General features: G+C 24.3%; 1 protein-coding gene across 1 annotated transcript in view; it reads left to right on the top strand.

Annotated features, from left to right (window-relative positions):
* Positions 1-24,555, top strand: part of LOC141285218 (chloride channel protein 2-like) — a 47,660-nt gene continuing 23,105 nt past the window's right edge. Inside the window, exons 1-10 of the mRNA XM_073818258.1 lie at positions 1-67; positions 140-271; positions 6,979-7,107; positions 7,198-7,331; positions 7,472-7,549; positions 11,584-11,662; positions 15,840-15,965; positions 16,053-16,137; positions 19,881-19,982; positions 23,655-23,739. Coding sequence (XP_073674359.1) covers positions 1-67; positions 140-271; positions 6,979-7,107; positions 7,198-7,331; positions 7,472-7,549; positions 11,584-11,662; positions 15,840-15,965; positions 16,053-16,137; positions 19,881-19,982; positions 23,655-23,739 — 1,017 coding nt within the window. The remainder of the gene's footprint in view (positions 68-139; positions 272-6,978; positions 7,108-7,197; positions 7,332-7,471; positions 7,550-11,583; positions 11,663-15,839; positions 15,966-16,052; positions 16,138-19,880; positions 19,983-23,654; positions 23,740-24,555) is intronic.

Below are 24,555 nucleotides of genomic sequence, written 5' to 3'. Positions count from 1 at the left end.
ATGTGTAGTCATTGCACTGCTGTGGGTATTTTAGTTGTTGTCTATAGAGTCTTCCAGGTGTGCACTGGTACTTTCTAAGTAGTGCAGTCTAATTTTGGGCACTGGTGAATTGTGGGTAATGTAGTGTCTCTCTGTGGAGTTTGTGCAGTGCACTGTCAGCGGTTCCTCATGTCGCGGGTCGGCGAGGACTGGATCTTCCTCATCTTGCTGGGACTCGTCATGGCTCTGGTCAGCTTTGTTATGGATTTCTGCATCGCCCTTCTCCTACAAGGTGAGTGTGTGTGTGTGTGTGTGTGTGTGTGTGTGTGTGTGTGTGTGTGTTAAATTTGAAGATGAACAACATGAAATGATAATTAGTCTTTAAACAAATATTTAAATGAACAACCATAGTTAACTCAGTTTACCTTTAAATTATCTCCTGATGAACACTTCTAAGTTTGAAAATAACCTTGAACATTTCTAATAAAAAAAAAACTTTGAACATTTTAAAGTTTCAAAGCCATGAACCTAGTTTCAAAACTTTGAACATCTTTAAGTTTCAAAACTATGAACTTTTCTAAGTTTCTAAAACTTTGATTCTAAAACATTTCTAAAATTTGAAAGTTAAAGTTTGAAAAAACTTAACATTTCCAATTTAAAAAAAACTGAACATTTCTAATTTAAAAAACTGAACATTTCTAAGCTTTAAAGTTATGAAGAATAAGTTTCAAAAACTGAACATTTCTTAGCTTTAAAGTTATGAAGAATAAGTTTCAAAAACTGAACATTTCTTAGCTTTAAAGTTATGAAGAATAAGTTTCAAAAACTGAACATTTCTAAGCTTTAAAGTTATGAAGAATAAGTTTCAAAAACTGAACATTTCTAAGCTTTAAAGTTATGAAGAATAAGTTTCAAAAACTGAACATTTCTAAGCTTTAAAGTTATGAAGAATAAGTTTCAAAAACTGAACATTTCTAAGTTTCAAAAACTTTGAACATTTCTAGGTTTGAAAAAAAAGCCATGAACATAGTTTCAAAACTATATTCTAAAACATTTCTAAAATTTGAAAGTTAAAGTTTGAAAAAAATTAACATTTCTAATTTAAAAAACTGAACATTTCTAAGCTTTAAAGTTATGAAGAATAAGTTTCAAAAACTGAACATTTCTAAGCTTTAAAGTTATGAAGAATAAGTTTCAAAAACTTTGAGCATTTCTAGGTTTGAAAAAAAAAGCCATGAACATAGTTTCAAAACTATATTCTAAAACATTTCTAAATTTCTAAAATTTGAAAGTTAAAGTTTGAAAAAACTTAACATTTCTAATTAAAAAAACTGAACATTTCTAAGCTTTAAAGTTATGAAGAATAAGTTTCAAAAACTGAACATTTCTAAGTTTCAAAAACTTTGAACATTTCTAGGTTTGAAAAAAAAGCCATGAACATAGTTTCAAAACTATATTCTAAAACATTTCTAAAATTTGAAAGTTAAAGTTTGAAAAAAATTAACATTTCTAATTTAAAAAACTGAACATTTCTAAGCTTTAAAGTTATGAAGAATAAGTTTCAAAAACTGAACATTTCTAAGCTTTAAAGTTATGAAGAATAAGTTTCAAAAACTTTGAGCATTTCTAGGTTTGAAAAAAAAAAGCCATGAACATAGTTTCAAAACTATATTCTAAAACATTTCTAAATTTCTAAAATTTGAAAGTTAAAGTTTGAAAAAACTTAACATTTCTAATTAAAAAAACTGAACATTTCTAAGCTTTAAAGTTATGAAGAATAAGTTTCAAAAACTGAACATTTCTAAGTTTCAAAAACTTTGAACATTTCTAGGTTTGAAAAAAAAAGCCATGAACATAGTTTCAAAACTATATTCTAAAACATTTCTAAATTTCTAAAATTTGAAAGTTAAAGTTTGAAAAAACTTAACATTTCTAATTTAAAAAAACTGAACATTTCTAAGCTTTAAAGTTATGATGAATAAGTTTCAAAACTATGAACTTTTCTAAGTTTCTAAAACTTTGATTCTAAAATTCTAAAATTCCTAAGTTTGAAAAAACTAAACATTTCTAATTAAAAAAACTGAACATTCAAAAGATTTTCAAACTTAGAAATGTTCAGTTTTTGAAACTTAATCTTCATAACTTTGAATCTTAGAAATGTTCAGTTTTTTTATTAGAAAAATTTTGTTTTTCAAATTTAGAAATTTTAGAAAATAAATGTTTTAGAATGTTCATAGTTTTGAAACAGGGTTCAAAGTTTTTGAAATATTCGCAGCTTTGAAACTTAGAAATGTTCAAAGTTTTTTGTTTTTGTGAAATGTTCATTGTTTGTTTTTTTGAAACTTAGAAATGTTCAAAGTATAAACTATAAAACTTTGCAAACCTAAAAAATGTCATAGTTTTGAATAGTTTTTAACATTTTTACACTTATAAATGTTCAGTTTCAAAACTATGAATGTTTCAATGTTTCAAAAACTGAACATTTTTTAAGTTTCAAAACTATTACCATTTTTAAGTGTGAAAATTTTTATAGTTTATACTTAGAAATGTTATTGTTTTGAAACTCATAATTGTTCAAAGTTTCAAAACAAACATTTCTAAATTTCAAAAAACTAGCATTTCTAAGTTAGACAACATTGAAATGTTGATAGTTTTGAAACAATGTTCAAAGTTTTTTAAATATTCATAGCTTTGAAATTTAGAAATGTTCAGTTTTTTTGTTTTTGTGAAATGTTCATTTTGTTTTTTGAAACTTAGAAATGTTCAAAGTATAAACTATAAAACTTTGCAAACCTAAAGATTTTCATAGTTTTGAATTGTTTTTAACATTTTTACACTTAGAAATGTTCGGTTTCAAAACTATGAATGTTTCAATGTTTCAAAAACTGAACATTTTTTAAGTTTCAAAACTATGACCATTTTTAAGTGTGAAAATTTGTATAGTTTATACTTAGAAATGTTATTGTTTTGAAACTCATAATTGTTCAAAGTTTCAAAACAAACATTTCTAAGTTTCAAAAAACTAGCATTTCTAAGTTAGACAACATTGAAATGTTGATAGTTTTGAATCAATGTTCAAAGTTTTTTAATATTCATAGCTTTGAAATTTAGAAATGTTCAAAGTTTTTTTGTTTTTGTGAAATGTTCATTTTGTTTTTTTGAAACTTAGAAATGTTCAAAGTATAAACTATAAAACTTTGCAAACCTAAAGATTTTCATAGTTTTTAATAGTTTTTAAAATTTTTACACTTAGAAATGTTCAGTTTCAAAACTATGAATGTTTCAATGTTTCAAAAACTGAACATTTTTTAAGTTTCAAAACTATGACCATTTTTAAGTGTGAAAATTTTTATAGTTTATACTTAGAAATGTTATTGTTTTGAAACTCATAATTGTTCAAAGTTTCAAAACAAACATTTCTAAGTTTCAAAAAACTAGCATTTCTAAGTTAGACAACATTGAAATGTTGATAGTTTTGAAACAATGTTCAAAGTTTTTTAATATTCATAGCTTTGAAATTTAGAAATGTTCAAAGTTTTTTTGTTTTTGTGAAATGTTCATTTTGTTTTTTTGAAACTTAGAAATGTTCAAAGTATAAACTATAAAACTTTGCAAACCTAAAGATTTTCATAGTTTTTAATAGTTTTTAAAATTTTTACACTTATAAATGTTCAGTTTCAAAACTATGAATGTTTCAATGTTTCAAAAACTGAACATTTTTTAAGTTTCAAAACTATGACCATTTTTAAGTGTGAAAATTTTTATAGTTTATACTTAGAAATGTTATTGTTTTGAAACTCATAATTGTTCAAAGTTTCAAAACAAACATTTCTAAGTTTCAAAAAACTAGCATTTCTAAGTTAGACAACATTGAAATGTTGATAGTTTTGAAACAATGTTCAAAGTTTTTTAATATTCATAGCTTTGAAATTTAGAAATGTTCAAAGTTTTTTTGTTTTTGTGAAATGTTCATTTTGTTTTTTTGAAACTTAGAAATGTTCAAAGTATAAACTATAAAACTTTGCAAACCTAAAAATTTTCATAGTTTTGAATAGTTTTTAACATTTTTACACTTAGAAATATTCAGTTTCAAAACTATGAATGTTTCAAAAACTGAACATTTTTTAAGTTTCAAAACTATTACCATTTTTAAGTGTGAAAATTTTTATAGTTTATACTTAAAAATGTTTATTATTTTGAAACAAATAATTGTTCAAAGTTTCAAAACAAACATTTCTAAGTTTCAAAAAACTAACATTTCTAAGTTAGACAACATTGAACATTGTTTCAAAACTATCAACATTTCAATGTTGTCTAACTTAGAAATGTTAGTTTTTTGAAACTTAAAAAATGTTCAGTTTTTGAAACATTGAAACATTCATAGTTTTGAAACTGAACATTTCTAAGTGTAAAAATGTTAAAAACTATTCAAAACTATGAAAATTTTTAGGTTTGCAAAGTTTTATAGTTTATACTTTGAACATTTCTAAGTTTCAAAAAAACAAAATGAACATTTCACAAAAACAAAAAAACTGAACATTTCTAAATTTCAAAGCTATGAATATTAAAAAAACTTTGAACATTGTTTCAAAACTATCAACATTTCAAAGTTTTTTTAATATTCATAGCTTTGAAATTTAGAAATGTTCAGTTTTTTTGTTTTTGTGAAATGTTCATTTTGTTTTTTTGAAACTTAGAAATGTTCAAAGTATAAACTATAAAACTTTGCAAACCTAAAAATTTTCATAGTTTTGAATAGTTTATAACATTTTTACACTTAGAAATGTTCAGTTTCAAAACTATGAATGTTTCAATGTTTCAAAAACTGAACATTTTTTAAGTTTCAAAACTGACCATTTTTAAGTGTGAAAATTTTTATAGTTTATACTTAGAAATGTTATTGTTTTGAAACTCATAATTGTTCAAAGTTTCAAAACAAACATTTCTAAGTTTCAAAAAACTAGCATTTCTAAGTTAGACAACTTTGAAATGTTGATAGTTTTGAAACAATGTTCAAAGTTTTTGAAATATTCATAGCTTTGAAATTTAGAAATGTTCAAAGTTTTTTTGTTTTTGTGAAATGTTCATTTTGTTTTTTGAAACTTAGAAATGTTCAAAGTATAAACTATAAAACTTTGCAAACCTAAAAATTTTCATAGTTTTGAATAGTTTTTAACATTTTTACACTTAGAAATATTCAGTTTCAAAACTATGAATGTTTCAAAAACTGAACATTTTTTAAGTTTCAAAACTATTACCATTTTTAAGTGTGAAAATTTTTATAGTTTATACTTAAAAATGTTTATTATTTTGAAACAAATAATTGTTCAAAGTTTCAAAACAAACATTTCTAAGTTTCAAAAAACTAACATTTCTAAGTTAGACAACATTGAACATTGTTTCAAAACTATCAACATTTCAATGTTGTCTAACTTAGAAATGTTAGTTTTTTGAAACTTAAAAAATGTTCAGTTTTTGAAACATTGAAACATTCATAGTTTTGAAACTGAACATTTCTAAGTGTAAAAATGTTAAAAACTATTCAAAACTATGAAAATTTTTAGGTTTGCAAAGTTTTATAGTTTATACTTTGAACATTTCTAAGTTTCAAAAAAACAAAATGAACATTTCACAAAAACAAAAAAACTGAACATTTCTAAATTTCAAAGCTATGAATATTAAAAAAACTTTGAACATTGTTTCAAAACTATCAACATTTCAAAGTTTTTTTAATATTCATAGCTTTGAAATTTAGAAATGTTCAGTTTTTTTGTTTTTGTGAAATGTTCATTTTGTTTTTTTGAAACTTAGAAATGTTCAAAGTATAAACTATAAAACTTTGCAAACCTAAAAATTTTCATAGTTTTGAATAGTTTATAACATTTTTACACTTAGAAATGTTCAGTTTCAAAACTATGAATGTTTCAATGTTTCAAAAACTGAACATTTTTTAAGTTTCAAAACTGACCATTTTTAAGTGTGAAAATTTTTATAGTTTATACTTAGAAATGTTATTGTTTTGAAACTCATAATTGTTCAAAGTTTCAAAACAAACATTTCTAAGTTTCAAAAAACTAGCATTTCTAAGTTAGACAACTTTGAAATGTTGATAGTTTTGAAACAATGTTCAAAGTTTTTGAAATATTCATAGCTTTGAAATTTAGAAATGTTCAAAGTTTTTTTGTTTTTGTGAAATGTTCATTTTGTTTTTTGAAACTTAGAAATGTTCAAAGTATAAACTATAAAACTTTGCAAACCTAAAGATTTTCATAGTTTTTAATAGTTTTTACAATTTTTACACTTAGAAATGTTCAGTTTCAAAACAATGAATGTTTCAATGTTTCAAAAACTGAACATTTTAAGTTTCAAAACTATGACCATTTTTAAGTGTGAAAATTTTTATAGTTTATACTTAGAAATGTTATTGTTTTGAAACTCATAATTGTTCAAAGTTTCAAAACAAACATTTCTAAATTTCAAAAAACTAACATTTCTAAGTTAGACAACATTGTAATGTTGATAGTTTTGAAACAATGTTCAAAGTTTTTTAAATATTCATAGCTTTAAAATTTAGAAATGTTCAGTTTTTTTGTTTTTGTGAAATGTTCAAAGTGTTTGTTTTTTGAAACAAATGTTTGTTTTTAAACTTAGAAAAATGTTAAAAATGTATTAACTATAAAAAAATGAAACATAAAAATGTTCATAGTTTTGAAACTTAGATTTGTTAAAAATTGTTAAACTTCGAAACAGTTCCAAAACTATGAACGTTTCTATGTTTCAAAAACTGAACATTTATGAGTTTCAAAACAATAAACATTTCTAAGTTTAAAAAGACTGAAACTGTCTAAATTCTAAATAAAACTATGAACAATTTAAATATGCTAACTTGTACTGTACTTTGACTAAAGTATGTTTTTGTTTAGAATCTTTATAAAATGTAAAAAAAATTGTAGTAGATGCACCCTGTAATTTTCACTTTGCGTATTGGTCTCTCTACAGCACAGAAATGGATGTACGGTGGTTTGGACAGTAACGTAATCCTGCAGTATTTAGCTTGGGTCACTTATCCTGTGGTTCTCATCAGTTTCTCTGCAGGCTTCACACACATAGTAGCACCTCAGGCCGCTGGTGAGACACACTTACATTCACACACTCATGAAAGATTTCTGCTCTTCTTCATAATTCAGCTGTGGTCTCCTGCATTTATCTCTCATTTAGGGTCTGGTATTCCTGAAATGAAGACGATTCTCAGAGGAGTGGTGCTGAAGGAATATCTCACTTTAAAAACATTCGTGGCCAAAGTCGTTGGACTGACCTGCGCGCTGGGCAGTGGGTTGCCTCTGGGAAAAGAGGTGAACACACTCAGATTAAAACAATTAATAATATATTTTTAGTTTGAGATCTAATTTACTTGCTCTCCTTTCCTCCAGCAAAACTTCCCTGCTTTGTTTTGAATTTGTCACAAGCCTTGTGTGTGTTTTCTGTCCTGTAGGGTCCATTTGTGCACATTGCCAGTTTGTGCGCTGCTCTTCTCTGCAAGTTCATGTCATTCTTTGGTGGAATTTATGAGGTAATTAAAAACATTTCATACAGTAGCTTGCAATTTTAAGCAAACTACTCTAATAGTAAACTTAAAACAATTTAAATTAATAAAAAAAATAATTTGTATATTTCAAAAAAATGTGTTATTTGAACTTTTTGAATATTTACTGTAATTTTTTTTATTAAAAAACATAGCAAAATGGCTATTTAAAAACAGAAAATTTGTAAGTTTGAAAAAACACTTCTGTATAAAAATATAAAATTTTGGAGTTTGAAAAAAAATAGAAATAAAAAAAAAGAACTAAGTTTGAACAACAATTTTAAATTTGAAAGGAAAGCAGAATTTCTATATTTGAAATGTAAATGTGTATTTTGAAATGTTTTACTGTAAGTTTTAATTAAAGACAACTTGCAAAATGTATATTTAAAACAGAAAAATTGTAAGTTTGAAAAGCTGAGAACATGCCAAAAAAAGCAACCTTAAACGTCTATATTTGAAACCACTTAGAAAAAATCTGTATAAAACGATAGAAAATTTCTAAGTTAAAAAACACTTAAAACATTTGTAAATAAAAAAAAAACTTCCAAGTTTGAAAAACATTTTTAAATTAAAAAATAATAATAATTTCTATATTTGAAAAAACTTGTAATGTAGTTAATACAGTTTTTACTAGAGGTTACAATGTTATTTGTGCGTTTTGAATGTTTACTGTAAATTTTAATAAAAAAAACTTTGCAAAATGTCTATTTAAAAACAAAAAAATTGTAAGTTTGAAAAACTGAGAACAGGCCTGAATAAAAAACAACAAAACCCTAAATGTCTATATTTGAAAGCACTTAGAAAAAATGTATATAAAACAATAGAACATTTCTGAGTTAAAAAAAAATCTAAATAAAAAAGAATTTCTAAGTTTGAAAAACATTAAAAAAAAAAAAAAAAAAAACTATATTTGAAAAAAACTTGTAATGTACTGTAGTTAATACAGTTTTTACTAGATGTTACAATGTTATTTGTACTTTTTGAATATTTACTGTAAATTTTAGTTTAAACAACTTGCAAAATGTCTATTTAAAACAGAAAAATTGTAAGTTTGAAAAGCTGAGAACAGGCCTAATTAAAAAACAACAAAACCCTAAATGTCTATATTTGAAAGCACTTAGAAAAAATGTATATAAAACAATAGAACATTTCTGAGTTAAAAAAAAATCTAAATAAAAAAGAATTTCTAAGTTTGAAAAACATTAAAAAAAAAAAAAAAAAAAACTATATTTGAAAAAAACTTGTAATGTACTGTAGTTAATACAGTTTTTACTAGATGTTACAATGTTATTTGTACTTTTTGAATATTTACTGTAAATTTTAGTTTAAACAACTTGCAAAATGTCTATTTGAAACAGAAAAATTGTAAGTTTGAAAAGCTGAGAACATGCCAAAAAAAAAAACCTTAAATGTCTATATTTGAAACCACTTAGAACAAATCTGTATAAAACGATAGAAAATTTCTAAGTTAAAAAAAAACTTAAAACATTTGTAAATAAAAAAAAGAACTTCTAAGTTTGAAAAACATTCTTAAATAAAAAAATAATAATAATAATTTCTATATTTGAAAAAACTTGTAATGTAGTTAATACAGTTTTTACTAGAGGTTACAATGTTATTTGTGCTTTTTGAATGTTACTGTAAATTTTAATTAAAAAAACTTTGCAAAATGTCTATTTAAAAACAAAAAAATTGTACGTTTGAAAAACTGAGAACAGGCCTAAATAAAAAACAACAAAACCCTAAATGTCTATATTTGAAAGCACTTAGAAAAAATGTATATAAAACAATAGAACATTTCTGAGTTTAAAAAAAAAATCTAAATAAAAAAGAATTTCTAAGTTTGAAAAACATTTTTAAATTAAAAAAAAACTATATTTGAAAAAAACTTGTAATGTACTGTAGTTAATACAGTTTTTACTAGATGTTACAATGTTATTTGTACTTTTTGAATATTTACTGTAAATTTTAGTTTAAACAACTTGCAAAATGTCTATTTGAAACAGAAAAATTTTAAGTTTGAAAAGCTGAGAACATGCCAAAAAAAAACCTTAAATGTCTATATTTGAAACCACTTAGAACAAATCTGTATAAAACTATAGAAAATTTCTAAGTTAAAAAAAAACTTAAAACATTTGTAAAAAACAAACAAAAAGAAGAACTTCTAAGTTTGAAAAACATTTTTAAATTAAAAAAAAAATAATAATTTCTATATTTGAAAAAACTTGTAGATAATGCAGTTTTCACTAGAGGTTACAATGTTATTTGTACTTTTTGAATATTTACTGTAAATTTTAATTTAAAAAACTTTGAAAAATGTCTATTTAAAAACAGAAAATTTGTAAGTTTGCAAAACTGAGAACATGCCTAAATAAAAAACAACAAAACCCTAAATGTCTATATTTGAAAACACTTAGAAAAAAATATATAAAACAATAGAACATTTCTGAGTTTAAAAAAAACATTAAAAATTTCTAAATAAAAAAAGAACTTCTAAGTTTAAAAAACATTTTTAAATAAAATAATAATAATAATAATAATTTCTATATTTGAAAAAACTTGTAATGTAGTTAATGCAGTTTTCACTAGAGGTTACAATGTTATTTGTACTTTTTGAATATTTACTGTGAATTTTAATTTAAAAAACTTTGCAAAATGTCTATTAAAAAAAAAAAATTGTAAGTTTGAAAAACTGAGAACATGCCTAAATAAAAAAAACAACAAAACCCTAAATGTCTATATTTGAAAACACTTAGAAAAAAATTTATATAAAACAATAGAACATTTCTGAGTAAAAAAAAAAAACATTAAAAATTTGAAAAACATTTTTAAATTTGAAAAAAAAGAAGAGTTTTTACTGCAGAGGTTACATTGTTATTTGTACTTTTTGAATATTTACTGTAAAGTTTAATAAAATAAAAAACTTGCAAAAGGTCTATTTAAAAACAGATTTGTAAGTTTAAAAAACAGAGAACATCCCTAAATAAATAAAAAATGTTTTCAAAATTTTGAAACTTAGAAATGTTCAAAGTTTTTGAAACTTGGAAATATTCATAGTTATTCATGTAAATTGGTTCATAGTTTTTTGAAACTTGGAAACATTCAATATTCATGTTAATTGTAAACCCAATATTTTTTTTATATAAGTTTTTCAAAACATTCTAAGTTTGAAAAAAAACTTTTATAGTTTATACTTACATTTACGCATATATTTATGTTTATATTTATGCTCATATATTTATATTTATGCTTATATTTATGCATTTCAAACAATAAACATTTTTCTAATTAAAAAAAAACTTTGAACATTTCTAAGTTTCAAATCTGAATATTTTTAAGTTTCAAAAACCTAAAACATTTCTCATTTTCAAAAATTTCTAAGTAAGAAAAACTTTGAACATTTCCAAGTTTGAAATTTTTTAAATTAAAAAAAAAAAATTGAAATGTTCAAAGTTTTTGAAACTTTGAAATAGTCATAGATTTAAACAAATTCCATATAACGTTGAACCTTAGAAATGTTCAAAGTCCTTTTTTTTTTTTTTCCAACTTAGAAATGTTTAAAGTTTTTTTTTAAACAGAAAATGTTTTTTGGTTTTTGTGAAATGTTCAAGTATTTTTCTTCCTGGGAATAGTTTTACCTGAGTGTAAGTGTGTGTGTGTTATCAAAATCAACCTAAAATGTATGTATTTTTGCATTTTTCTTGATGAAGTTTTCCTTTTGTGAGGATAAAACTAACAACGATATCCATCTCTGAATAGTTTACCAAACACAGGTGTGTGTCTATGTTTGTGTGTGTATCTCTTTGTAGATAGTGTGTGTGTGTGTGTGTGTGTGTGTGTGTGCAATTAGACTTTTTATTGTGCTTGATTGTGTTGGTGTATTGAACAGTCCTGGATTGTGCTGCTGTGTTTGTACTTCAGCTTTTTGGGGGTTTTTTTGTGTTTGTGTGTGTGTTTGTTGAACAACGGGTCAAGTAGTCTGCTTTTGCAAAATGCTTTTCTGTTGTGTGTGTGTTAAACAGAATGAGTCCAGAAACACTGAGATGCTTGCAGCTGCCTGCGCTGTTGGAGTCGGATGCTGCTTTGCTGCTCCTATTGGAGGTCAGAACCATTTGTCCATTTAGGATTAAGTTTGCATCTGTTGATTTGTATCTGTTGATCTGAAGTTTTAACTTCACACAAATGAAGACAAATTAACTGATATAAAATTGCACATGTATTGTTGCTATGTAGTTAATGGAGCTTTAAGTAGGGGATACAATGCTCTTTGTACATTTTGATTAAGTTTAAATTTAAAAAAAACTTGCAAAATGGCTCTTTGATAAAAAAAAAAAAAAAAAAAAAACATTTCTAAAAAAAACTTTTTTAAATGTAGAAATGTTCCAAGTTTGAAAAACGTATACATTTTTCAAATTTAGAATTGTTCTGTTCTAAAACTTGTTGTAATGTAGTTAATGCTAACGTTTTGAGTAGGGTTTACAGTATTATTTGTAATTTTTAAATATTTGCTATAAATATAAAAAAAAAAAATGTACAAAATTTCTAAAAAAAAAAAAAAAAAGAGAACTTCTAAGTTTGAAAAACAAAAGAATTTCTATATTTGTAAAAAAAAAAAAAAAAAAAAAAAAAAAACTAGTTAATGCCGTTTTCACTATAGAGGTTACAATGTTATTTGTACTTTTTTTTTTTTTTTTTTACTGTGAAATTTGAAAAAGGAAAACCTTAAAAACTGAAAATTTGTTTAAAAAACTGAGAACATGCCTAAAAGAAAAACTTAAATGTCTATTTGAAAACACTCAGAAAATCTATATTTTAAAAAATAAAAAACACTTAGAAAATCTATATTTGAAAAATTGAAAATTTCTGAGTTAAAAAAAAAATCTTATAATATTTCTAAATAAAAAAGCTATTTTAATTTTTAAAAAAAGGAATTTCTATATTTGAAATAAAACTTGTAATGTAGTTAATGCAATTTTCACTAGAGGTTACAATGTTATTTGTACTTTTTGAGTATTTACTGTAAATTTGAACAAACAAAAAAAACTCTTGGAAAATGTCTATTTAAAAACAGAAAATTTGTAAGTTTAAAAAACTGAGAACATGCCTAAAAGAAAAAAAAAATTAGGATTAAGTTTGCATCTGTTGATTTGTATCTGTTGATCTGAAGTTTTAACTTCACACAAATGAAGACAAATTAACTGACATAAAATTGCACATGTATTGTTGCTATGTAGTTAATGGAGCTTTAAGTAGGGGATACAATGCTCTTTGTACATTTTGATTAAGTTTAAATTTTAAAAAAAACTTGCAAAATGGCTCTTTGATAAAAAAAAAAAAACATTTCTAAAAAAAACAGTTTTTTTAAATATAGAAATGTTCCAAGTTTGAAAAACGTATACATTTTTCAAATTTAGAATTGTTCTGTTCTAAAACGTGTTGTAATGTAGTTAATGCTAACGTTTTGAGTAGGGTTTACAGTATTATTTGTAATTTTTAAATATTTGCTATAAATATAAAAAAAAAAAACGTACAAAATTTCTAAAAAAAAAAAAGAGAACTTCTAAGTTTGAAAAACAAAAGAATTTCTATATTTGTAAAAAAAAAAAAAACAGTTAATGCCGTTTTCACTATAGAGGTTACAATGTTATTTGTACTTTTTTTTTACTGTGAAATTTGAAAAAGGAAAACCTTAAAAACTGAAAATTTGTTTAAAAAACTGAGAACATGCCTAAAAGAAAAACTTAAATGTCTATTTGGAAAACACTCAGAAAATCTATATTTTAAAAAATAGAAAAACACTTAGAAAATCTATATTTAAAAAATTGAAAATGTCTGAGTTAAAAAAAATCTTATAATATTTCTAAATAAAAAAGCTATTTTAATTTAAAAATAAAAGGAATTTCTACATTTGAAATAAAACTTGTAATGTATTTAATGCAATTTTCACTAGAGGTTACAATGTTATTTGTACTTTTTGAGTATTTACTGTAAATTTGAACAAAAAAAAAAAACTCTTGGAAAATGTCTATTTAAAAACAGAAAATTTGTAAGTTTAAAAAACTGAGAACATGCCTAAAAGAAAAACTTAAATGTTTATTTGAAAACACTTAGAAAATCTATATTTAAAAAAAGAAAACAGAAAATCTATATAAAAAAAAGAGTAAAAAAAAAACTTAGAACATTGCTAAATAAAAAAAAAACTTCTAAGTTTTAAAAACAATTTTAATTTTGAAAAAAAAAAAAGATTTTCAATATTTAAAAAAAAACAACACTAGAGGTTACAATGTTATTTGTACTTTTTGAGTATTTACTGTAAAACAAAAAAAAACACTTGAAAAATGTCTATTTAAAAAAAGAAAATTAGTAATTTTAAAAAACTGAGAATATGTCTACATTTGAAAAAAAATTAATGACTATTTGAAAACACTTATATTTAAAAAATAGAAAACATAGAAAATCTATATTAAAAATTAAAAAAAGAGCTTTTTAAAAAAAAACATTTCTAAATAAAAAAAGAACTTTTGAAAAACAATTTTAATTTAAAAAAAAGATTTTCAATATTTAAAAAAAAAAACACTAGAGGTTACAATGTTATTTGTACTTTTTGAATATTTACTGTAAATTTGAACAAAAAAACACTTGAAAAATGTCTATTTAAAAAAAGAAAATTAGTAATTTTAAAAAACTGAGAATATGTCTACATTTGAAAAAAAATTAATGACTATTTGAAAACACTTAGAAAATCTATATTTAAAAAATAGAAAACATAGAAAATCTATATTAAAAATTTAAAAAAGAGTTTTTTAAAAAAAACTTAAAACATTTCTAAATAAAAAAAGAACTTTTGGAAAAAACTTTAAAAAAAAAACAACACTAGAGGTTACAATGTTATTTGTACTTTGAGTATTTCATTTAAATTCGAACCAAAAAAACCTTGAAAAATGTCTATTTAAATACAGAAAATTTAAGTTTGAAAAACTGAGAACATGTCTACATTTGGGGGAAAAAAAGTCTTTTTGAAAACACTTAAAAAATCTATATTACAAAAAAAAAGACACTTAGAAAATCTATAATAAAAAATAGAAAACACTTAGAAAATCTATTTTTTAAAAGTTTGAAAAAACTTATAACATTTCTAAATAAAAAAAGAACTTCTAAGTTTGAAAAACAATTTTAATTTTGAAAAAAAAAAAAGATTTTCAATATTTAAAAAAAGAAACACTAGAGGCTGTACTTTTTGAATGTTTACTGTAAATTTGAACAAAAAAGCTTGCAAAATGTCTATTTAGAAACAGAAAATTTGTTTGAAAGGTTGAACTGAGAACATGCCTAAATTTGAAAAAAAAAAAAAAAAACTATTTAAATGTCTATATTTGAAAACACTTTTTTGTAAGTGTTCCCAATTTTAATTTTGAAAAAAAAAAAAAAAAGATTTTCAATATTTGAAAGAAACAAACACTAGAGGTTACAATGTTATTTGTACTTTTTGAGTATTTACTGTAAATTTGAACAAAAAAACCTTGCAAAATGTCTATTTAAAAACAGAAAATTAGTAAGTTTAAGAAACTGAGAACATGTCTACATTTGAAAAAAAAATTAATGACTATTTGAAAACACTTTCTTTAATCTTTATTTAAAAAATAGAAAACAGAGAAAATCTATATTAAAAATAAAAAAAAAGAGTTTAAAAAAAAACTTAAAACATTTCTAAATAAAAAAGAACATTTGAAAAACAATTTTAATTAAAAAAAAAAGATTTTCAATATTAAAAAAAAAAACACTAGAGGTTACAATGTTATTTGTACTTTGAGTATTTCATGTAAATTCGAACCAAAAAAACCTTGAAAAATGTCTATTTAAAAACAGAAAATTTAAGTTTGAAAAACTGAGAACATGCCTACATTTGGGGGAAAAAAAATGTCTATTTGAAGTTTGAAAAAACTTATAACATTTCTAAATAAAAAAAGAACTTCTAAGTTTGAAAAACAATTTTAATTTTGAAAAAAAAAAAAGATTTTCGATATTTAAAAAAAGAAACACTAGAGGCTGTACTTTTTGAATGTTTACTGTAAGTTTGAACAAAAAAGCTTGCAAAATGTCTATTTAGAAACAGAAAATTTGTTTGAAAGTTTGAACTGAGAACATGCCTAAATTTGAAGAAAAAAAAAAAAAACTATTTAAATGTCTATATTTGAAAGTTCCCTACTTCTGAGTTTCAAAAAATGTTGAACATTTCTAAATAGTTAAATATAAACAAGTTTATATATGTGCATTTCAGGTGTGTTATTCAGCATTGAGGTCACCTCCACGTTTTTCGCCGTACGAAACTACTGGCGTGGATTCTTTGCTGCTACTTTTAGTGCCTTTATCTTCAGAGTTCTGGCAGTGTGGAACAGAGATGAAGGTTTGTGTGTGTGTATGTAAGCTTTTGAAAACACATGTTGTACTTCTATATGTTGAGAGTTAAAGGAATCCTCTCTCTTTTTCTCAGAAACGATCACAGCTCTTTTTAAAACGCGGTTCAGACTGGACTTCCCCTTTGACCTCCAAGAGCTTCCAGCATTTGCTGTGATCGGGTCAGTTCTGTCTCTTTTATTTCCCTCTTAACAGTGAGAGAATTGTTTTTTTTTTTTTTTTTCTCAGTATATTTTTCTTGGTATGCATTAATAAATCTAAACATGCTTAAAACTATAGTCAACAAATTTAACACTGAGTTAGTAAATGAAAAGTTAAGAAGTGCATGATAATCCCTACAAAATTTTGTTGGGTTTGTCCTTAAATCATCTTTACTGATAGATAAACTTCTCTAATATATTGGTTTTTATCTTTCAATATCTTAATATGCTTAATATCCAGCAAATCAAATCTTGTTTTAAGAATATTAAGATATTTTTATTGTAAATCAAAACAGATTGTTTGCATTTGAAAGAAAAAAAAACATGATTAACTGCTTTAATCATGTTTACTACTTTAATCCACTTTAAAGCTGATTGTTTTTTTCCATCAAGAAAATAAAATATTATAAATAAATTTGAAAAAAAAAAAAATAATAATAATAATTTCTATATTTGAAAAAACAATACCATTTTTACTAGAGGTTACAATGTTATTTGTACTTTTTGTATATTTACTGTAAATGTTAATAAACCTACAAAATATATATTTAAAAACAAAAAAACCTTAAATGTCTATATTTAAAAACACTTAAATTCTATATTTAAAATAGGAAGTTTCTGAGTTTGAAAAATGTAGAACATTTCTGAATTGGAATAATAAGATAATAAAAGAATACAAATACATTTGAAAAAAAATCTATATTTGAAAGACGTAGTTGTAATGTAGTTAATGGAATTTTCACTAGAGGTTACAATGTTATTTGAACTTTTTGAATATTTACTGTAAATTTAAGCAAAAAAACTTGCAAAATGTCTATTTAAAAACAGAAAATTTGCAAGTTAATGCCTAAATTAAAAAAAAACTAAATGTCTATATTTGAAAACAATCTGAAAAATCTATGTAAAAAATAGACAAAGTAAAAAACAAAAAACAAAAACAAAAACCATTTTTAAATGAAAAAAGAATGAAGTTTAAAAAACAATTTTAAATTTGAAAAAAAAATTGTAAATTTGAAAAAAACTTCAATAGAGGTTACAATGTTATTTGTACTTGTTGAATATTTACTGTAAATTTATACAAAAAAAATGCAGTTTTTTTCCAGTTTTTTAACATTTTAAAAAACTGAGAACATGCCTAAGTTTGAAAAAAAAAAAAAAAAAAAAAAACTTGTCTATATTTAAAAATTCTATATTTAAAAAAATTAGGAAATTTCTGAGTTTGAAAAATGTAGAACATTTCTGAATTGGAATAGTAAGATAATAAAATAATACAAATAAATTTGAAAAAAAAAATCTATATTTGAAAAACGTAGTTGTAATGTAGTTAATGGAATTTTCACTAGAGGTTACAATGTTATTTGTACTTTTTGAATATTTACTGTAAATGTTAATAAACCTACAAAATATATATTTAAAAACAAAAAAACCTTAAATGTCTATATTTAAAAACACTTAAATTCTATATTTAAAATAGGAAGTTTCTGAGTTTGAAAAATGTAGAACATTTCTGAATTGGAATAATAAGATAATAAAAGAATACAAATACATTTGAAAAAAAATCTATATTTGAAAGACGTAGTTGTAATGTAGTTAATGGAATTTTCACTAGAGGTTACAATGTTATTTGAACTTTTTGAATATTTACTGTAAATTTAAGCAAAAAAACTTGCAAAATGTCTATTTAAAAACAGAAAATTTGCAAGTTAATGCCTAAATTAAAAAAAAACTAAATGTCTATATTTGAAAACAATCTGAAAAATCTATGTAAAAAATAGACAAAGTAAAAAACAAAAAACAAAAACAAAAACCATTTTTAAATGAAAAAAGAATGAAGTTTAAAAAACAATTTTAAATTTGAAAAAAAAATTGTAAATTTGAAAAAAACTTCAATAGAGGTTACAATGTTATTTGTACTTGTTGAATATTTACTGTAAATTTATACAAAAAAAATGCAGTTTTTTTCCAGTTTTTTAACATTTTAAAAAACTGAGAACATGCCTAAGTTTGAAAAAAAAAAAAAAAAAAAAAAAACTTGTCTATATTTAAAAATTCTATATTTAAAAAAATTAGGAAATTTCTGAGTTTGAAAAATGTAGAACATTTCTGAATTGGAATAGTAAGATAATAAAATAATACAAATAAATTTGAAAAAAAAAATCTATATTTGAAAAACGTAGTTGTAATGTAGTTAATGGAATTTTCACTAGAGGTTACAATGTTATTTGAACTTTTTGAATATTTACTGTAAATTTAAGCAAAAAAACTTGCAAAATGACTATTTAAAAACAGAAAATTTGCAAGTTAATGCCTAAATTAAAAAAAACTAAATGTCTATATTTGAAAACAATCTGAAAAATCTATGTAAAAAATAGACAATGTCAAAGTTTAAAAAAAAAAAAAAAACATTTTTAAATGAAAAAAGAATGAAGTTTAAAAAACTATTTTAAATTTGAAAAAAACTTCAATAGAGGTCACAATGTTATTTGTACTTGTTGAATATTTACTGTAAATTTATACAAAAAAAAATTGCAAAAGTTAAATTTTTTTTCCAGTTTTTTAACATTTTTAAAAAACTGAGAACATGCCTAAGTTTAAAGAAAAAAAAAAACATAAACTTGTCTATATTTAAAAAATCTATATTTAAAAAAATAGGAAATTTCAGAGTTTGAAAAATTTAGAGCATTTCTGAATTGGAAAAAGCATTGAAAATTTCCATTAAGATAATAAAATAATACAAATAAATTTGAAAAAACTTAGTTGTAATGTAGTTAATGCTTTTAGAGGTTACAATGTTATTTGTACTTTTTGAATATTTAGAGTACATTTGAACAAAAAAAAAAACCTTGCAAAAATGTCTATTTAAAAAGCTGAAATTTGCTAGTTTTAAAAACTGAGAACATTATTTATTTTTTGCGAAATTTAGAAAAAAATTATATAAAAAATTTCAAATGAAAAAAAAAAAACCCAAAACATTTCTACATAAAAATTTCTACTTAAATAAAATTATTTCTATATTTGATAATTTCATAAAAAACTAGTTAATGCAGAAAAAAATCTATATAAATAAATACACAATTTCAAAGTTAACATAAAACATTTCTAAAAAAAAAAAACCAAGTTTGAAAAACAAAGTATATATTTGAAAACACTTGTAGTTAATATTTAAACATGCTTAAAACTATAATCAACAAATGCAACAGTGAATCAAAGTTAGTAAATGAAAAGTTAAGAAGTGCATGATAAACCCTACAAAATTTGGTTAGGTTTGTCCTTTAAAAACAGGAAAAGAATTTGCCAATCTCTACTGATAGTACTTTTCTAATGCATTGGTTTTTTATCTTTTAATATCCTTAATATGCAGCAGAACAAATCTTGTTTTAAGAATATTTAGATATTTTACTTGTAAATTAACTACTTTAATCCACTTTAAAGCTGATTGTCTTTTCTTCTGTTGCTTGCAATATCTTTCCGCTGTACTTTTTTGTAATTTCATTGCTCACTGTTTACTTGAATAATAATTTAAAAGCAGAATCGACGTCTCCTGCTAATTGTTCATGTGCGTTTGTTTTAGACACGTTGTACCCAACAGATATTTGATGAGAGCACAAACGAAATCATCTAATGAACTGTATTATGACTCATTTATTCATGAGCATTTTTATCCCACTCATAATAAATATGCATTAATGTCATTCTCTCTGCAGAATCGCCAGCGGGTTTGGTGGTGCCTTATTTGTGTATTTGAACAGGCTAATTGTGCAGTTCATGCGAAAACAGAAGACTATTAACAAGTTCCTCATGAAGAAGTAAGTGTTCCCAGGGTTTTTGCAGTTAACTAAAATGAAAACTAAAACATTGAGATAAAAACAAAATGACTTGAGAGATGATGTGTGGTTTACTGAAAAATTAATCAAAAAGTTTCAGTATTTTTCAAAAAATATCTAATTCTAAAATCTAATTGAGAACAAGAATGACTTCTTGCTTTCTGAAAAAATATACATTTTATTCGTTTTTGCTTAAAACAAGAAAAAATCTGCCAATGGGGGTAAGAAAAATGATCTTTAAGATTCTTTTATGTTTTATTGAGAATTAAGATTATTTTTCTTACCCCAATTGGCAGACATTTTTTCTGGTTTTTAAGCAATAACTAGTAAAATTACTACTTGTTTTCTGAAAAAAAGTGTCAAAATGTTATTAGTTATTGCTTGAAAACTAGAAAAAAATATATCTGCCAGTGGGGTAAGAAAAATAATCTTAATTGTCAGTAAAACAAAAAAAATCTTATGGGAAAACCTCCATTGGCAGATTATTTTTCATGTTTGAATCAAAAACTAAAAAAAAAATGATACTTTTTTTTTTTTAGAAAAATTAGATATTTATACTACCAAACAAGAAAACAATTCTAAGAAAATCTTTTAGTTTTTTTATGCAGTGTGTTTAAGTTAACTTATGTTTATGGAAGCCTGTTTCCGCCATTAAATAAAAAATAAAAAAAGTTTTTTGCGACTTATCTCCCAATTCTGACTTTTTTTCTCCAAACTGTGAGATATAAACACAATTGCAAGTTATAAAGTCAGAATTGTGGGATATAAATTCTCAATTCTGACTTTATAACTTGCAATTGTGTGTTTATGTCTCACAGTTGTGTGAAAGAAAAAAAAAAGTCAGAATTGTGAATTTATTTATTATTCAGTGGCAGAAACGAGCTTTCATAAATGTTAGTTTAACTAACAAGATGTACAAAAATAACTAAAACTAAAATAAAAATGCAAAATATAAAAATAAAAACTAATTAAACGATTAATAGAAACTGCAATAGTATCTCAATGATGCAAAAATTAAAGGATGCTGAAATGGAGGTGTGTACTTTCTGTGTTAATGTGAAATTGTGAGGATGAAATGTTCTAAAAATGTTCAAAATATACAACCTGGGATGTTTTTTAATCTTTTTTCAGCTAGTAGTGCAGTTAAACCTTCGAAAATGATGTTTAGAAAGAAGTCATTCTTGTTCTCAAGAATTTCCATCTCTAGTAAATGTATCTTTAAGAATTAGATATTTATACTACAAAACTTTTAGTTTTTTTATGCGGTGTTTAAGTGAACTTATGATTATATAAGCCTGTTTCTGCCACTAAGTAAAAAATAAAGAAGTTTATTGCAACGTTATCTCACAATTCTGACTTTTTTTCTTAGAATTGTGAGATATAAACTCGCAATTGCAAGTTATAAAGTTAGAATTCTATCTCGCAATTCTGATTTTGTTTTTCGCAGTTGTGAGTTTATATCGAGCAATTTTGACTTTATAACTCGCAGTTGTGCGTTTATATCTCATAGTTCTGAGAAAAAGAGAAATGCAAGATAAAAACTCGCAATTGCAAGAAAAAAAGTCAGAATTACGAGATAAAAACTCTTAGTTACTTTTTTCTCACAATTGCGCAGTTGTGCATTTATATCTCACAGTTCTGAGAAAAAAACGTTAGAATTACGAGATAAAACTCTTAGTTACTTTTTTCTCACAATTGCGCAGTTGTGCATTTATATCTCACAGTTCTGAGAAAAAAACGTTAGAATTACGAGATAAAACTCTTAGTTACTTTTTTCTCACAATTGCGCAGTTATGCATTTATATCTCACAGTTCTGAGAAAAAAACGTTAGAATTACGAGATAAAAACTCTTAGTTACTTTTTTGTCACAATTGCGCAGTTGTGCATTTATATCTCACAGTTCTGAGAAAAAAACGTTAGAATTACGAGATAAAACTCTTAGTTACTTTTTTCTCACAATTGCGCAGTTGTGCGTTTATATCTCATAGTTCTGAGAAAAAGAGAAATGCAAGATAAAAACTCGCAATTGCAAGAAAAAAAGTCAGAATTACGAGATAAAAACTCTTAGTTACTTTTTTCTCACAATTGCGCAGTTGTGCATTTATATCTCACAGTTCTGAGAAAAAACGTTAGAATTACGAGATAAAACTCTTAGTTACTTTTTTCTCACAATTGCGCAGTTGTGCATTTATATCTCACAGTTCTGAGAAAAAACGTTAGAATTACGAGATAAAAACTCTTAGTTACTTTTTTCTCACAATTGCGCAGTTGTGCATTTATATCTCACAGTTCTGAGAAAAAAACGTTAGAATTACGAGATAAACTCTTAGTTACTTTTTTGTCACAATTGCGCAGTTGTGCATTTATATCTCACAGTTCTGAGAAAAAAACGTTAGAATTACGAGATAAAAACTCTTAGTTACTTTTTTGTCACAATTGCGCAGTTATGCATTTATATCTCACAGTTCTGAGAAAAAAACGTTAGAATTTCGAGATAAAACTCTTAGCTACTTTTTTCTCACAATTGCGCAGTTGTGCATTTATATCTCACAGTTCTGAGAAAAAAACGTTAGAATTACGAGATAAACTCTTAGCTACTTTTTTCTCACAATTGCGCAGTTATGCATTTATATCTCACAGTTCTGAGAAAAAAACGTTAGAATTACGAGATAAAACTCTTAGCTACTTTTTTCTCACAATTGCGCAGTTGTGCATTTATATCTCACAGTTCTGAGAAAAAAACGTTAGAATTACGAGATAAAACTCTTAGTTACTTTTTTCTCACAATTGCGCAGTTATGCATTTATATCTCACAGTTCTGAGAAAAAAACGTTAGAATTACGAGATAAAACTCTTAGCTACTTTTTTCTCACAATTGCGCAGTTGTGCATTTATATCTCACAGTTCTGAGAAAAAAACGTTAGAATTACGAGATAAAACTCTTAGTTACTTTTTTCTCACAATTGCGCAGTTATGCATTTATATCTCACAGTTCTGAGAAAAAAACGTTAGAATTACGAGATAAAAACTCTTAGTTACTTTTTTCTCACAATTGCGCAGTTATGCATTTATATCTCACAGTTCTGAGAAAAAAACGTTAGAATTACGAGATAAAACTCTTAGCTACTTTTTTCTCACAATTGCGCAGTTATGCATTTATATCTCACAGTTCTGAGAAAAAAACGTTAGAATTACGAGATAAACTCTTAGCTACTTTTTTCTCACAATTGCGCAGTTGTGCATTTATATCTCACAGTTCTGAGAAAAAAAACGTTAGAATTGTCAGATAAAAAGTCGCAATTACGTTTTTTTTAAATTTCTCATTAAGTGGTGGAAACTTCCATAAATGTTCAATTATAAATATAAATTGTATAGATGCTTAAAAAAATACAAAACATGACAAAATTAGTCAAATTATCTAAAATAAAAATAAGGATAAAATGTCTACAAATGTTAAAAATATAAAAGCTGGGATGCTTTTTTTTTAACTAATAGTGCAGTTAAACCTCCTAAAATGATATTATTTTGTTCATATCATAATTGAATCTAAAAATCCCCAGAGCTTTCTAAAAGCAGTCCAGTACTTGCATATTATTTTACTTGTACTTTAATTTCAAACACTGTTGCTGATGATGTGTCTGATTGTGTTTCAGGCGTCTCTTGTATCCTGCGCTGGTCACTCTACTGATTTCAACGCTCTCATTCCCTCCGGGCTTTGGGCAGTTTATGGCCGGACAGGTAACACACACACACACACACACACACACACACACACACACACACACACACACAGACTACACAACATGTGTTTGTTCCTCAGGCTGTTAAATCAATCCAGTTAATAATCTTAATGAGACAGTTGAGAGAAACATGAGGCATTCATTAATCAATCCTAACGACACACACTCGTATAAAATACAGAATAAGGCATCAGCTCTCTCTCTCTTTCATAAACACACACACACACACACACACACACACACACACACACACACACACACACACACACTCGTTCTCTTTAATCAGTGACTCAGAATGAGACGATAAAAAGCTCCATTAGAAGCGTATGACTGCACTCTCATAAAAATACTACAAATAATCCTTTCCAAATCAGTGCTTGAGTCTTGTTTTATAGTAAAATGCATCTAAACATCCCTATAAAGGAAGTTTACTTGAAATTCACATTAAGTTAATGTTTGTAAAGTTCATTTATGCAGTACTTTATACAACAATTCAAAGCAGGAAAATAGGAAAACAGGACAATAGCTACAGATTCAGCTAAATTCAGTACGAAAACACTTATCTTACTTAGATTTTCTGTCTTGTTTCCAGCCAAAATATCTAAAAATTCTTAAATCAAGAATTTTTTTAGACAAGTAAAAATTATTGTCTTGTTTTCAGTAAAAAAAGTCAAAATTAAAGGAGTTTTTGCCTGAAAAAAAAAACCCAAAATGATCTGCTAATGGGATAAGAAAAATAGTATAGTTTTATGCTTGAAATAAGACTATTTTGCTTGTTTTAAGCATAAACTCCCTTTTTTTCTGAAAACAAGAC

Source organism: Garra rufa, chromosome 14, assembly GCF_049309525.1.
Source record: "Garra rufa chromosome 14, GarRuf1.0, whole genome shotgun sequence".
NCBI lineage: Eukaryota > Metazoa > Chordata > Actinopteri > Cypriniformes > Cyprinidae > Garra > Garra rufa.
This window is presented reverse-complemented; position numbering and strand designations above follow the sequence as displayed.